Source organism: Salmo salar, chromosome 20 (assembly GCF_965601325.2).
Source record: "Salmo salar chromosome 20, fSalSal1, whole genome shotgun sequence".
In the NCBI taxonomy this organism is placed as follows: domain Eukaryota; kingdom Metazoa; phylum Chordata; class Actinopteri; order Salmoniformes; family Salmonidae; genus Salmo; species Salmo salar.
The window spans coordinates 30,170,310-30,182,557 of record NC_138310.1 but is presented as its reverse complement, the minus strand read 5'-3'; the positions used below and the strand labels follow the sequence as shown (position 1 = coordinate 30,182,557).

Genomic DNA, 12,248 nt, shown 5'->3' with positions numbered 1-12,248 from the left:
TATAAACATGAGGAAATCAAAACCAGAACCAGCTCTGTCCATGTGTGTTTACAGCATTTGTGAGTAAACTACAAAAGCAGTACGTGAATGTTAACTGTAGATATTACATTTGTGTTTGACTTAATAAACCGGTCGGTGTAGAACATATGACACAGTATAGTACCTGTAGTCGGACCACGTGTGGTTCTTGTTGTCGTAGGAAGTCCAGTCTCTGGGCGTGAGCTCTCCTCACCAGGTAACCTCTAACCCGAGCCTGTAGCTGAGTTACCAGGGCCTCGTTGGCCAACCATAACTGCTCCCTGTTATACTCCGCTGTCACACTTCCAACCACACTCTGACCAGGGGACACACACATGAATACAGTTCTAGTGTTGTAATGCATTATACATGACTTATAACATGTTACATGGTCTATGGTGAAGTGTAATTTAGTATGAGAATGTTATTTGTACATTGTCCCAACGTTTTAAGTAACATATTTTCATCAATAATAATGTAGAAAGGTATTTCTCCAACATACAAGCAGGTGTGTATGTACCTGTATTTCCTCTCTGCTGAGCTGTGTGCTGTTGTGTGTGAAGTCCTCTGGCTCCTCCCAGGTTCCCTCTCTGTTCTCCAGATTGTAGTAGTAGTCATAACCTCTCTTGATCTGGTGTTTCACCCACACACTATCACTGCTGCCTGCTGCAGGGGAAACAACACGGCATACATTTAGGGAGGAATCCTGAACAGGGATGAATCCTAACCTGAGACCCTCCTAATTTCCAGCATTTGACGTTACACGTTAAGACAAGTTGGGAGGGTAATGTCTTGAATTGTGTGAGAGTGTCTTGACGAGAGAACAAACATCCATAAATGTTTCTTTAATCTGTTACAGTGTAGGTGTACAAATGAGTAATAAACTGATTTATAAAGCAGATTGTATGCCAGGTTACCAGTAGTAACGTTGAGGTCCTGGCGCTGGCTCAGCTGTGTCTGGTAGGTGTCTGCACACTCAGACAGAACCCCTCTCAGCCCTGGCAGGGGTGATTGGAGGGCCTGCAGGGTGATTTGGGAGTCTCCCGCCGCCACCTCCCTGTTGATGTCTGCCACTGCTCCAGCCACTGCCACAGATGAAACACACAAAGGAACAATTTACATTTTGGTAATTTAGCAGACACTCTTATCCAGTGGCTGGAGTTAAGACATTTGAATGGTGAAGAACTTCTAAGAACTTATTTGTTGATGGTTTAGAGCATGTGGCTGTGAGTGAGCATGGTGTGCCTACATGTGAGAGCTTCCTCTTCATCTTGGTTGGCTGTGTGTATGCCTTCTTGGATCTGGTTGAGCCACAGCACAGCAGACTCATCCCCCGAGCTCTGGAGTCACAGACACACACTGAGTCAATCTCCGCTTTTCAGAGTGGTAGACCACACGAACAAAAACAAACAAAGCAATGCCAAATTCTAGCTTGAGATGTTCACACATAATTAGAACTTTGCTGTAATTTTAGCACTTGAGTTAGGACCACAAATCTCAAGTTAGGATTGAGCCCTAACTGAATGTTTTTTTTCCCAAATACTATCCAAGACAGCACATGTACAGTTGGCATTCCAAAGGAACAGCTAAATATATCATACCTGGGTTCAAATACAAAATCATTTAAAATATACTGCTAAAAAAATAAAGGGAACACTAAAATAACACATCCTAGATCTGAATGAATGAAATAATCTTATTAAATACTTTTTCTTTACATAGTTGAATGTGGTGACAACAAAATCACACAAAAATAATCAATGGAAATCCAATTTATCAACCCATGGAGGTCTGGATTTGGAGTCACACTCAAAATTAAAGTGGAAAACCACACTACAGGCTGATCCAACTTTGATGTAATGTCCTTAAAACAAGTCAAAATGAGGCTCAGTAGTGTGTGTGGCCTCCACGTGCCTGTATGACCTCCCTACAACGCCTGGGCATGCTCCTGATGAGGTGGCGGATGGTCTCCTGAGGGATCTCCTCCCAGACCTGGACTAAAGCATCCGCCAACTCCTGGACAGTCTGTGGTGCAACGTGGCGTTGGTGGATGGAGCGAGACATGATGTCCCAGATGTGCTCAATTGGATTCAGGTCTGGGGAACGGGCGGGCCAGTCCATAGCATCAATGCCTTCCTCTTGCAGGAACTGCTGACACACTCCAGCCACATGAGGTCTAGCACTGTCATGCATTAGGAGGAACCCAGGGCCAACCGCACCAGCATATGGTCTCACAAGGGGTCTGAGGATCTCATCTCGGTACCTAATGGCAGTCAGGCTACCTCTGGCGAGCACATGGAGGGCTGTGTGGCCACCCCACACCATGACTGACCCACCGCCAAACCGGTCATGCTGGAGGATGTTGCAGGCAGCAGAACGTTCTCCACGGTGTCTCCAGACTCTGTCACGTCTGTCACATGTGCTCAGTGTGAACCTGCTTTCATCTGTGAAGAGCACAGGGCGCCAGTGGCGAATTTGCCAATCTTGGTGTTCTCTGGCAAATGCCAAACGTCCTGCACGGTGTTGGGCTGTAAGCACAACCCCCACCTGTGGACGTCGGGCCCTCATACCACCCTCATGGAGTCTGTTTCTGACCGTTTGAGCAGACACATGCACATTTGTGGCCTGCTGGAGGTCATTTTGCAGGGCTCTGGCAGTGCTCCTCTTGCTCCTCCTTGCACAAAGGCAGAGGTAGCGGTCCTGCTGCTGGGTTGTTGCCTTCCTATGGCCTCCTCCACGTCTCCTGATGTACTGGCCTGTCTCCTGGTAGCGCCTCCATGCTCTGGACACTACGCTGACAGACACAGCAAACCTTCTTGCCACAGCTCGCATTGATGTGCCATCCTGGATGAGCTGCACTACCTGAGCCACTTGTGTGGGTTGTAGACTCCGTCTCATGCTACCACTAGAGTGAAAGCACCGCCAGCATTCAAAAGTGACCAAAACATCAGCCAGAAAGCATAAGAACTGAGAAGCGGTCTGTGGTCACCACCTGCCGAACCACTCCTTTATTGGGGGTGTCTTGCTAATTGCCTATAATTTCCACCTGTTGTCTATTCCATTTGCACAACAGCATGTGAAATTTATTGTCAATCAGTGTTGCTTCCTAAGTGGACAGTTTGATTTCACAGAAGTGTGATTGACTTGGAGTTACATTGTGTTGTTTAAGTGTTCCCTTTATTTTTTTAAGCAGTGTAGTTTGAGCACTGCAGGCCAAATGGACAGGGTCTTTCTATTGATTTATGAAGCCAGGCAAGCTCAAACAGGCACAGATAAAGTATTTGTAAAGTATTTGAAGCCCAGGTATGAAGCATATTAACAGCTACGGAAACAGCGCCAGCATGAACAAGAAGCTCTACCATTTCCTCTGTGTCCAGAGGTAAGACCTGAGGGAAAATGTTAAAACATGGATTGTTAGTTAGTGGCCAAAACATCTTCAGCTCAGTCCACAACATTGGTCATGGGGGCTCAAACACAAACACCACCTAAAATAGCAAAAAAACCTCACTGAACATTTATTCTCCATAACCACACAAAAGGCAGGAAGGAAGTCAAGGGAAAACATGCCCCTTTGGTTTCTGCCATGAACCCACTGACCGTACAGTATATGGATAGCTTTAGGACATGCAGTCAATCTTGTTACTGTAACATTAGGCTAGTCATTTTTTAATAGTCAAGAAGATCTTCAGTCACAGAAACTTGCACAATAAACCCATAACATTGAAACAGCCAAAGGTCTTCCTGGGAATGGCATAATAGAACACTAAGGGAAAAAACCAAAGTGAGAAATGAACAAACTGTAAACTATTAGGGTGTCTCATCCCGCTGCAACAAATGTCTCCTCCCACTACAACGAATCAGCAAATAGCTGCTGACACAGAGATCAGGAATTCAGTTTCAGGCCTGGACATGAAAAAAAATACACACACAAAATGCATACAGCCTGATGGTTCAGTGTTAACACTATCGAGTGTGGACTTACAGTACAGTAGCCTGTCTGACCATGTGAACCAGCAGTCTGGATGGCCAGTTGATCCTGCTAGTTGTTGATCCTGCTAGTAGACAACTAGCCTATAGCAGGTCTACTGAAGAACTAGAGGACTTTGAGTTGGAATAATAACGTGGAGGAGATAGGAGAAAGACATGGCAAACCTACTATCTGGGATACTCTTCTGTCTGTTAGTAGGACTCTCTTTCCAGGACAATGGTAAGTCACTTTCTTTTTACATTTCTCATTAGGATTTTATAGAATCTCTAAGAACCTTAACCTTGGAATTCCATATTACATGTGGGACTTTTTATCCACTTGGTAAAGCTGTTTATTGTCAGATCTTTAGGCTGGGTTGAACAGTTCCGTTTCCCCTAAAACAGGAAAACAAGACATGTTTTCTCTAACCAAATGTTATGCCAGAAAGTCTTCAGCTTGACAATATACACATGGAGATTCACTCTTCCCCCAGTATACTGTCACATTTGGTCACATGTATGATGAAGTCTAAATCATCATACATGTTTTAAACAGAATCTTGAGATAACTAACTTTAAAACGTCATTTCCATTTTATACTGTGTTTCATGACTATGTATGCAAAGTATAAAACCTCTCATGTGAATTAAAATCTATGGAAATATTCTTCCCCCTATTTTACCACAAACAGAGGAGAAACTCAAGACAAAAAGAACGGTCCCAGATGTGTTGAAACCAAAGACGTTCAACGGCAGGGGATACCAGCCCAACTGTACAGCTGAGACAGGGCCCCCCAGCCTGGTCCCTCTGTCCCCTGGGGCCCCTGGGCTGGACGTGAGGCTGGAGGACCCTGCAGCAGCCTACACCACGGGGCTCCTCAGCACCAGGCTCATCCCCTCAGCCTATCTCCTGGCCATGACAGTGGGCATCCCCTCTAACGCTTTCATCCTGGCCTTCCTGAGGCTCCGGGCCAGGTCCTACTCCATGGCTGTCCTCTACCTGAGCCTGGCCCTCTCCGACCTGCTCCTCCTGCTCTCCCTGGCCCTCCGCATCCACTACCACCTCAACGGAAACAACTGGGTGTTCGGCGAGGCGGCCTGTCGCATCGTCACCGCCTGTTTCTACTGCAACGTCTACTGCTCTGCCCACACCATCGCGTGCATCAGCCTGAAGCGCTACCTGGCCGTGGTGAGGCCCTTCCTCTACAGTCGGCTGCCCAAGAAGGCCTGGACGCTGGGGGCAAGCCTGGGCATGTGGGGCCTGTTTGGAGCAGCTGTGGTACCAGAACTCCTGGTGAGGCAGAGCTTCTTGCTGCCCCGTATGGGCCTCATCACCTGCCATGACATACTGCCCCTGGAGGAGGATTCCCATGCCCTGCTGGTGCCCTACAGGCTGACACTGGTCTGTTTAGGGTTCCTCGTGCCATTTGTGACCTGTGCCTGGACCCATGTGGCAGTGGTGTGGCACCTGGGTCACTCAGGCCTCGACTGGACACCCTTCATCAGAGTCAGTACACTGGTCTTCCTCATCTTCACCGTGTGTTTCGCTCCCAGCGGCGTCCTCCATATTGCCCACTATGTGAGGCTGTCCACCAGTGGAGAGGACGGGATGTATGTGTACTCCAGCGCTGCAGTGTGTCTGTGCTGCTTCCACAGCTGTCTGGACCCATTCCTGTGTGTGCTCATGTCCAGGACAACCACCTCCAGAATACGCTTTGGTTCGCTCAGGACACCTCAGAGACTTGCTGTTCCGGTGTAGAGACTCTGTGTGTGTGTGTGTGTGTGTGTGTGTGTGTGTGTGTGTGTGTGTGTGTGTGTGTGTGTGTGTGTGTGTGTGTGTGTGTGTTGGAAAGAAGGCTAATGCGTGCACCGATTTAAAGCAACAATATTCGAGTGATAGACTGTTTTAAAAAACTCTGCAGCTGCAATAAAAAAAATAATTTTACAATTAAAAAACAAGGTGACCCTCGAAAGCCAGATGGAGTTGGGTAAATTAGACACGCATTCGGTCTTTATATTACTGTGGTATAGGTTATGCTGCAGCAAATGTACCTGTCACAAGAAAGAAAAAAATTGTGACCATGAGATGATAGGTCAACATGAATTGTGAACCGCACTCCATACCGAGATGGGTCTGTCCCCACCCTAAGTGTTGATTCATCATGCAGAGGTTGTAGTGAAGCCAGATGTAGACATTGCATATAATAATAACATATAATCCATTTCAGGCTATGCTATTAAAATATTTATATTATTATAATTTACCAGTTTCTCGCAGTTATTTATCCCGGGAAAAGAGAGTGGTTTTGGGTGGGAAATCCCGGTAAATGGGTTCCCGCCATTCTTATGACTGACTGCATTTCACACTACTTCTGGATTATAATTGGACTGTAAAGCTCGTATGAATGTCCTGCTTAATATAATGTTTGTGTCATCATCGCAAATCCACTGCATTATACATAAAACACTTCAACCAGAAAAATGGCACTTTGGCTAGCTTTGGTACAGTCTATGTCAATCAGTGATAATATTCTAGTTAATAACCTCTACAGGATCGGTATCCCTATACTGGGATGGTTGTTGCTAACGTGCACTAATGTGATTAGAATGACTACCAGCCAACTTTCCAGGACATACAGTGCCTTACAAAAGTATTCACCCTCCTTGGCGTTTTTCCTATTTTGTTGCATTACAACCTGCAATTTAAATCTATTTTTATTTGGATTTCATGTAATGGACATACACAAAATAGTCCAAATTGGTGAAGAAGTGAAATGAAAAAAATTACTTGTTTCAAAAAATATATATTTTTTTAAAAACATAAAACTGCTACGTGCATATGTATTCACCTCCTTTGCTATGAAGCCCCTAAATAAGATCTGGTGCAAACAATTACCTTCAGAAGTCACATAATTAGTTAAATAAAGTCCACCTGCGTGCAATGTAAGTGTCACATGATCTCAGTATATATACACACACCTGTTCTGAAAGGCCCCAGAGTCTGCAACACCACCAAGCAAGGGGCACCACCAAGCAAGGGGCACCACCAAGCAAGGGGCACCACCAAGCAAGGGGCACCACCAAGCAAGGGGCACCACCAAGCAAGGGGCACCACCAAGCAAGGGGCACCACCAAGCAAGGGGCACCACCAAGCAAGGGGCACCACCAAGCAAGGGGCACCATGAAGACCAAGGAGCACCATGAAGACCAAGGAGCACCATGAAGACCAAGGAGCACCATGAAGACCAAGGAGCTCTCCAAACAGGTCAGGGATAAAGTTGTGGAGAAGTACAGATCAGGGTTGGGTTATAAAAAAATATCAGAAACTTTGAACATCCCACGGAGCACCATTAAATCCATTATTAAAAAATGGAAAGAATATGGCACCACAACAAACCTGCCAAGAGAGGGCCGCCCACCAAAACTCACAGACCAGGCAAGGAGGGCATTAATCAGAGAGGCAACAAAGAGACCAAAGATAACCCTGAAGGAGCTGCAAAACTCCACAGCGGAGATTGGCGTATTTGTCTGTAGGACCACTTTAAGCCATACACTCCACAGAGCTGGGCTTTATGGAAGAGAGGCCAGAAAAAAATAAGCGAACATGTTTGGTGTTCGCCAAAAGGCATGTGGGAGACTATCATCTAAGTCCTATCATCAACTGATTTGAGCCAGTGTACGGCTGTGGATTGACTGCATTGTTTGTATGGAATGTTGGCATATTGGCAGATCATTTGAAAAATGTGTGGAATCACTACACTTAAACTGGCTGGCTAGCTAACAAACATACTGTGCAGATCTTAAAAATCATTGTTTTACATATTATCTTATCACAGCACTGGCTGACTGATGGCTTACCAACTCCCTTACCAAAATGGCTGACCATTTATACCGTCATAGAAGGTTCATGTCCATTCTAGTATTGATGGTTTTATTTGTGTACTTTATCAGCAAGGATGTCCTGAAAAGCCAGCTGGCGGCAACAGTGATGACAAAAACAATTCTCCCAGAGGATGTTAAGAAACCAGACAGTGTTGGAGCCAAAAAGGACACGACTACTTCAAAGTTACCTTCATGTACTGTTATGTCTTGTTCACAATGACAACTTCTAAATAATACCCTTTCAGTACAAATTAAGTGTATTCATGTAGGCCTATTCCCATACATTCATTTGTTAATTACTTCCCATTTTACTGAATATTTAAAATGGTCCATATTGATAGAAGGAGCAGGGTTTAGATAAAGGTGAGGGCAGGTTCATACCTGTGCTCCAGACAGACCTGTTACAGCATGCTTCCATTAATCACTGACCATCTCTCATGTCTCAGGCCCTCCCTCTTATTAAGTCTAGGTTACAGATCTAGAGTGCGTCCCAAATGGCACCATATTCCCTATATAGTGCGCTACTTTTGACCAGAGCACTGGGCACTGATTAAAAGTAACGCACTATATAGCGAATACAGCAACCTAGATCTGTAAGATCTGATCAACAGCTGTGATCCCGAGCCTCTGAGTAGCACTCTGTCCTTGAAATGTATGAAGATTTCTCTGCTCGAGGGAATATACACAGTGTCTAAACATTAGGAACACCTTCCTAATATTGATTTGCACCTCCCCTGTTGTTCTCAGAAAAGCCTCAATTCATCGGGCATGGACTCTATAAGGTCTTGAAAGCTTTCCACAGAGATGCTGGCCCATGACTCCAATGCTTCCCACAGTTGTGTCAAGTTGGCTGGATGTCCTTTGGGTGGTGGACCATTCTTGATACACACAGGAAACTGAGTGAAAAACCCAGCAGCACTGCAGTTCTTGACGTACAAACCGGTGAGCCTGGCACCTACTACCATACCCCATTCAAAAGGTACTTAAATCTTTTGTCTTGCCCATTCACCCTCTGAGTGGCACACATACACAATCCATGTTTTGTACACTCAGTGTAGGATCTCATAATGGCTGGCAGTACAATACCTTGCAGATGATTAGCTTGGTGTTCTGCAGGACGTCGTGGTAGTGTTTGGCTATGGCTGGGTTGACTCCCTGCAGTTTGGCCGTGGGCAGGAGCAGGGCAGAGAGGGTCTGGTTAGGGTCACCAGAGCTCAGTGCCTCATTGATCTCAGATATAGCAATAATACCTAGAGGGGGAATGAGACAGACAGCACATGTAGTGAGTTTGACAGTCAGGGGAGAGTTTGACAGTCAGGGGAGAGTTTGACAGTCAGGGGAGAGTTTGACAGTCAGGGGAGAGTTTGACAGTCAGGGGAGAGTTTGACAGTCAGGGGAGAGTTTGACAGTCAGGGGAGAGTTTGACAGTCAGGGGAGAGTTTAACTGCACCAAGTACAGGTGAACAACCATAATGACACTGAACTCAGTACTACTTCATCATGTACATTTCAGATTTATAGTGTGTGGATTTATTTATTTGAGACTGCAGACTATTCTACCAGCCGTAGTGAAATGGTTGGACTTTGCACCCTATCCCCTATGGGGGAATAGGGTTGCATTTGGGATGCAACCAGTTAAGAGGATGTGACCTACGCTCGTGTTCCTCGTGCACCTGCAGATTGACTGTGTCGATGGTCTTCTGAACATCATTCCAGGTGAGGAACTCCAGGCCGCGGGACAGACTGTCGGCTCTGAGGCTGATCAGAGTGTCTGCGTACCTGAGAGACAGGGGGAGAGGGGGATGGAGAGGGGGGAGGGGAAAGGAGGAGAGGAGAGAGCGAGAGGGGGGAGGGGAAAGGAGGAGAGGAGAGAGCGAGAGGGGGGAGGGGAAAGGAGGAGAGGAGAGAGCGAGAGGGGGGAGGGGAAAGGAGGAGAGGAGAGAGCGAGAGGGGGGAGGGGAAAGGAGGAGAGGAGAGAGCGAGAGGGGGGAGGGGAAAGGAGGAGAGGAGAGAGGGAAAGGAGGAGAGGAGAGAGCGAGAGGGGGGAGGGGAAAGGAGGAGAGAGGGAGAGGAAAGAAGGAGAGAGGGAGAGGAAAGAGAGGGGGAAGGCCAAGGGAGGTTACATATTAGGTAGACAGACAGTTCTAGGTGTTATCTGTGTGCTTCTGTGGTGAGCTGTGGAGAGAGTTTCCTCTCGAGGGACATGGTTGTGGGGTTACCTGTGCAGGTTGTGATGGTGGTGGCGTTAGCTACCTGTGCAGGTTGTGATGGTGGCGGCGTTAGCTACCTGTGCAGGTTGTGATGGTGGTGGTGGTGGCGGCGTTAGCTACCTGTGCAGGTTGTGATGGTGGTGGCGGCGTTAGCTACCTGTGCAGGTTGTGATGGTGGTGGCGGCGTTAGCTACCTGTGCAGGTTGTGATGGTGGTGGCGGCGTTAGCTACCTGTGCAGGTTGTGATGGTGGTGGCGGCGTTAGCTACCTGTGCAGGTTGTGATGGTGGTGGCGGCGTTAGCTACCTGTGCAGGTTGTGATGGTGGTGGCGGCGTTAGCTACCTGTGCAGGTTGTGGTGGTGGTGGCGGCGTTAGCTACCTGTGCAGGTTGTGGTGGTGGTGGCGGCGTTAGCTACCTGTGCAGGTTGTGGTGGTGGTGGCGGCGTTAGCTACCTGTGCAGGTTGTGATGGTGGTGGCGGCGTTAGCTACCTGTGCAGGTTGTGATGGTGGTGGCGGCGTTAGCTACCTGTGCAGGTTGTGATGGTGGTGGCGGCGTTAGCTACCTGTGCAGGTTGTGATGGTGGTGGCGGCGTTAGCTACCTGTGCAGGTTGTGATGGTGGTGGCGGCGTTAGCTACCTGTGCAGGTTGTGATGGTGGTGGCGGCGTTAGCTACCTGTGCAGGTTGTGATGGTGGCGTTAGCTACCTGTGCAGGTTGTGATGGTGGTGGTGGTGGTGTTAGCTACCTGTGCAGGTTGTGATGGTGGTGGTGTAAGCTACCTGTGCAGGTTGTGATGGTGGTGGTGTTAGCTACCTGTGCAGGTTGTGATGGTGGTGGTGGTGTTGTTAGCTACCTGTGCAGGTTGTGATGGTGGTGGTGGTGGTGTTAGCTACCTGTGCAGGTTGTGATGGTGGTGGTGTTAGCTACCTGTGCAGGTTGTGATGGTGGTGGTGGTGTTAGCTACCTGTGCAGGTTGTGATGGTGGTGGTGGTGTTAGCTACCTGTGCAGGTTGTGATGGTGGTGGTGGTGGTGTTAGCTACCTGTGCAGGTTGTGATGGTGGTGGTGGTGGTGTTAGCTACCTGTGCAGGTTGTGATGATGGTGGTGGTGTTAGCTACCTGTGCAGGTTGTGATGATGGTGGTGGTGTTAGCTACCTGTGCAGGTTGTGATGATGGTGGTGGTGTTAGCTACCTGTGCAGGTTGTGATGGTGGTGGTGGTGGTGTTAGCTACCTGTGCAGGTTGTGATGGTGGTGGTGGTGGCGTTAGCTACCTGTGCAGGTTGTGATGGTGGTGGTGGTGGCGTTAGCTACCTGTGCAGGTTGTGATGGTGGTGGTGGTGTTAGCTACCTGTGCAGGTTGTGATGGTGGTGGTGGTGTTAGCTACCTGTGCAGGTTGTGATGGTGGTGGTGGTGGTGTAGCTACCTGTGCAGGTTGTGATGGTGGTGGTGGTGGTGGTGTAGCTACCTGTGCAGGTTGTGATGGTGGTGGTGGGGTGGTGTTAGCTACCTGTGCAGGTTGTGATGATGGTGGTGGTGTTAGCTACCTGTGCAGGTTGTGATGATGGTGGTGGTGTTAGCTACCTGTGCAGGTTGTGATGATGGTGGGGTGGTGTTAGCTACCTGTGCAGGTTGTGATGGTGGTGGTGGTGGTGTTAGCTACCTGTGCAGGTTGTGATGGTGGTGGTGGTGGTGTTAGCTACCTGTGCAGGTTGTGATGGTGGTGGTGGTGGCGTTAGCTACCTGTGCAGGTTGTGATGGTGGTGGTGTTAGCTACCTGTGCAGGTTGTGATGGTGGTGGTGTTAGCTACCTGTGCAGGTTGTGATGGTGGTGGTGTTAGCTACCTGTGCAGGTTGTGATGGTGGTGGTGGTGGCGTTAGCTACCTGTGCAGGTTGTGATGGTGGTGGTGGTGGCGTTAGCTACCTGTGCAGGTTGTGATGGTGGTGGTGGTGGCGTTAGCTACCTGTGCAGGTTGTGATGGTGGTGGTGGTGGCGTTAGCTACCTGTGCAGGTTGTGATGGTGGTGGTGGTGGCGTTAGCTACCTGTGCAGGTTGTGATGGTGGTGGTGGTGGCGTTAGCTACCTGTGCAGGTTGTGATGGTGGTGGTGGTGGCGTTAGCTACCTGTGCAGGTTGTGATGGTGGTGGTGGTGGCGTTAGCTACCTGTGCAG

At 48.2% G+C, this 12,248-nt stretch overlaps 2 protein-coding genes across 3 annotated transcripts in view; one reads left to right on the top strand and one right to left on the bottom strand.

The window, feature by feature from the left end:
• Positions 1-12,248, bottom strand: part of LOC106580416 (ras GTPase-activating-like protein IQGAP2) — an 82,854-nt gene that overhangs the window by 26,332 nt on the left and 44,274 nt on the right. For both annotated transcript variants that reach the window (XM_014161454.3, XM_014161455.2), the window contains exons 14-19: positions 9,520-9,644; positions 8,952-9,115; positions 1,268-1,358; positions 936-1,103; positions 539-684; positions 164-334 (exon numbers count right to left, since the gene is read on the bottom strand). In XM_014161454.3, the coding sequence (XP_014016929.1) occupies positions 164-334; positions 539-684; positions 936-1,103; positions 1,268-1,358; positions 8,952-9,115; positions 9,520-9,644 (865 nt within the window). The remainder of the gene's footprint in view (positions 1-163; positions 335-538; positions 685-935; positions 1,104-1,267; positions 1,359-8,951; positions 9,116-9,519; positions 9,645-12,248) is intronic.
• On the top strand, positions 3,958-6,465 carry LOC106580417 (proteinase-activated receptor 3). Its single transcript, XM_014161456.3, has 2 exons — positions 3,958-4,225; positions 4,676-6,465. Exons 1-2 carry the CDS (start codon positions 4,162-4,164, stop codon positions 5,740-5,742), a joined length of 1,131 nt encoding a protein of 376 aa, XP_014016931.1. The 5' UTR covers positions 3,958-4,161; the 3' UTR covers positions 5,743-6,465.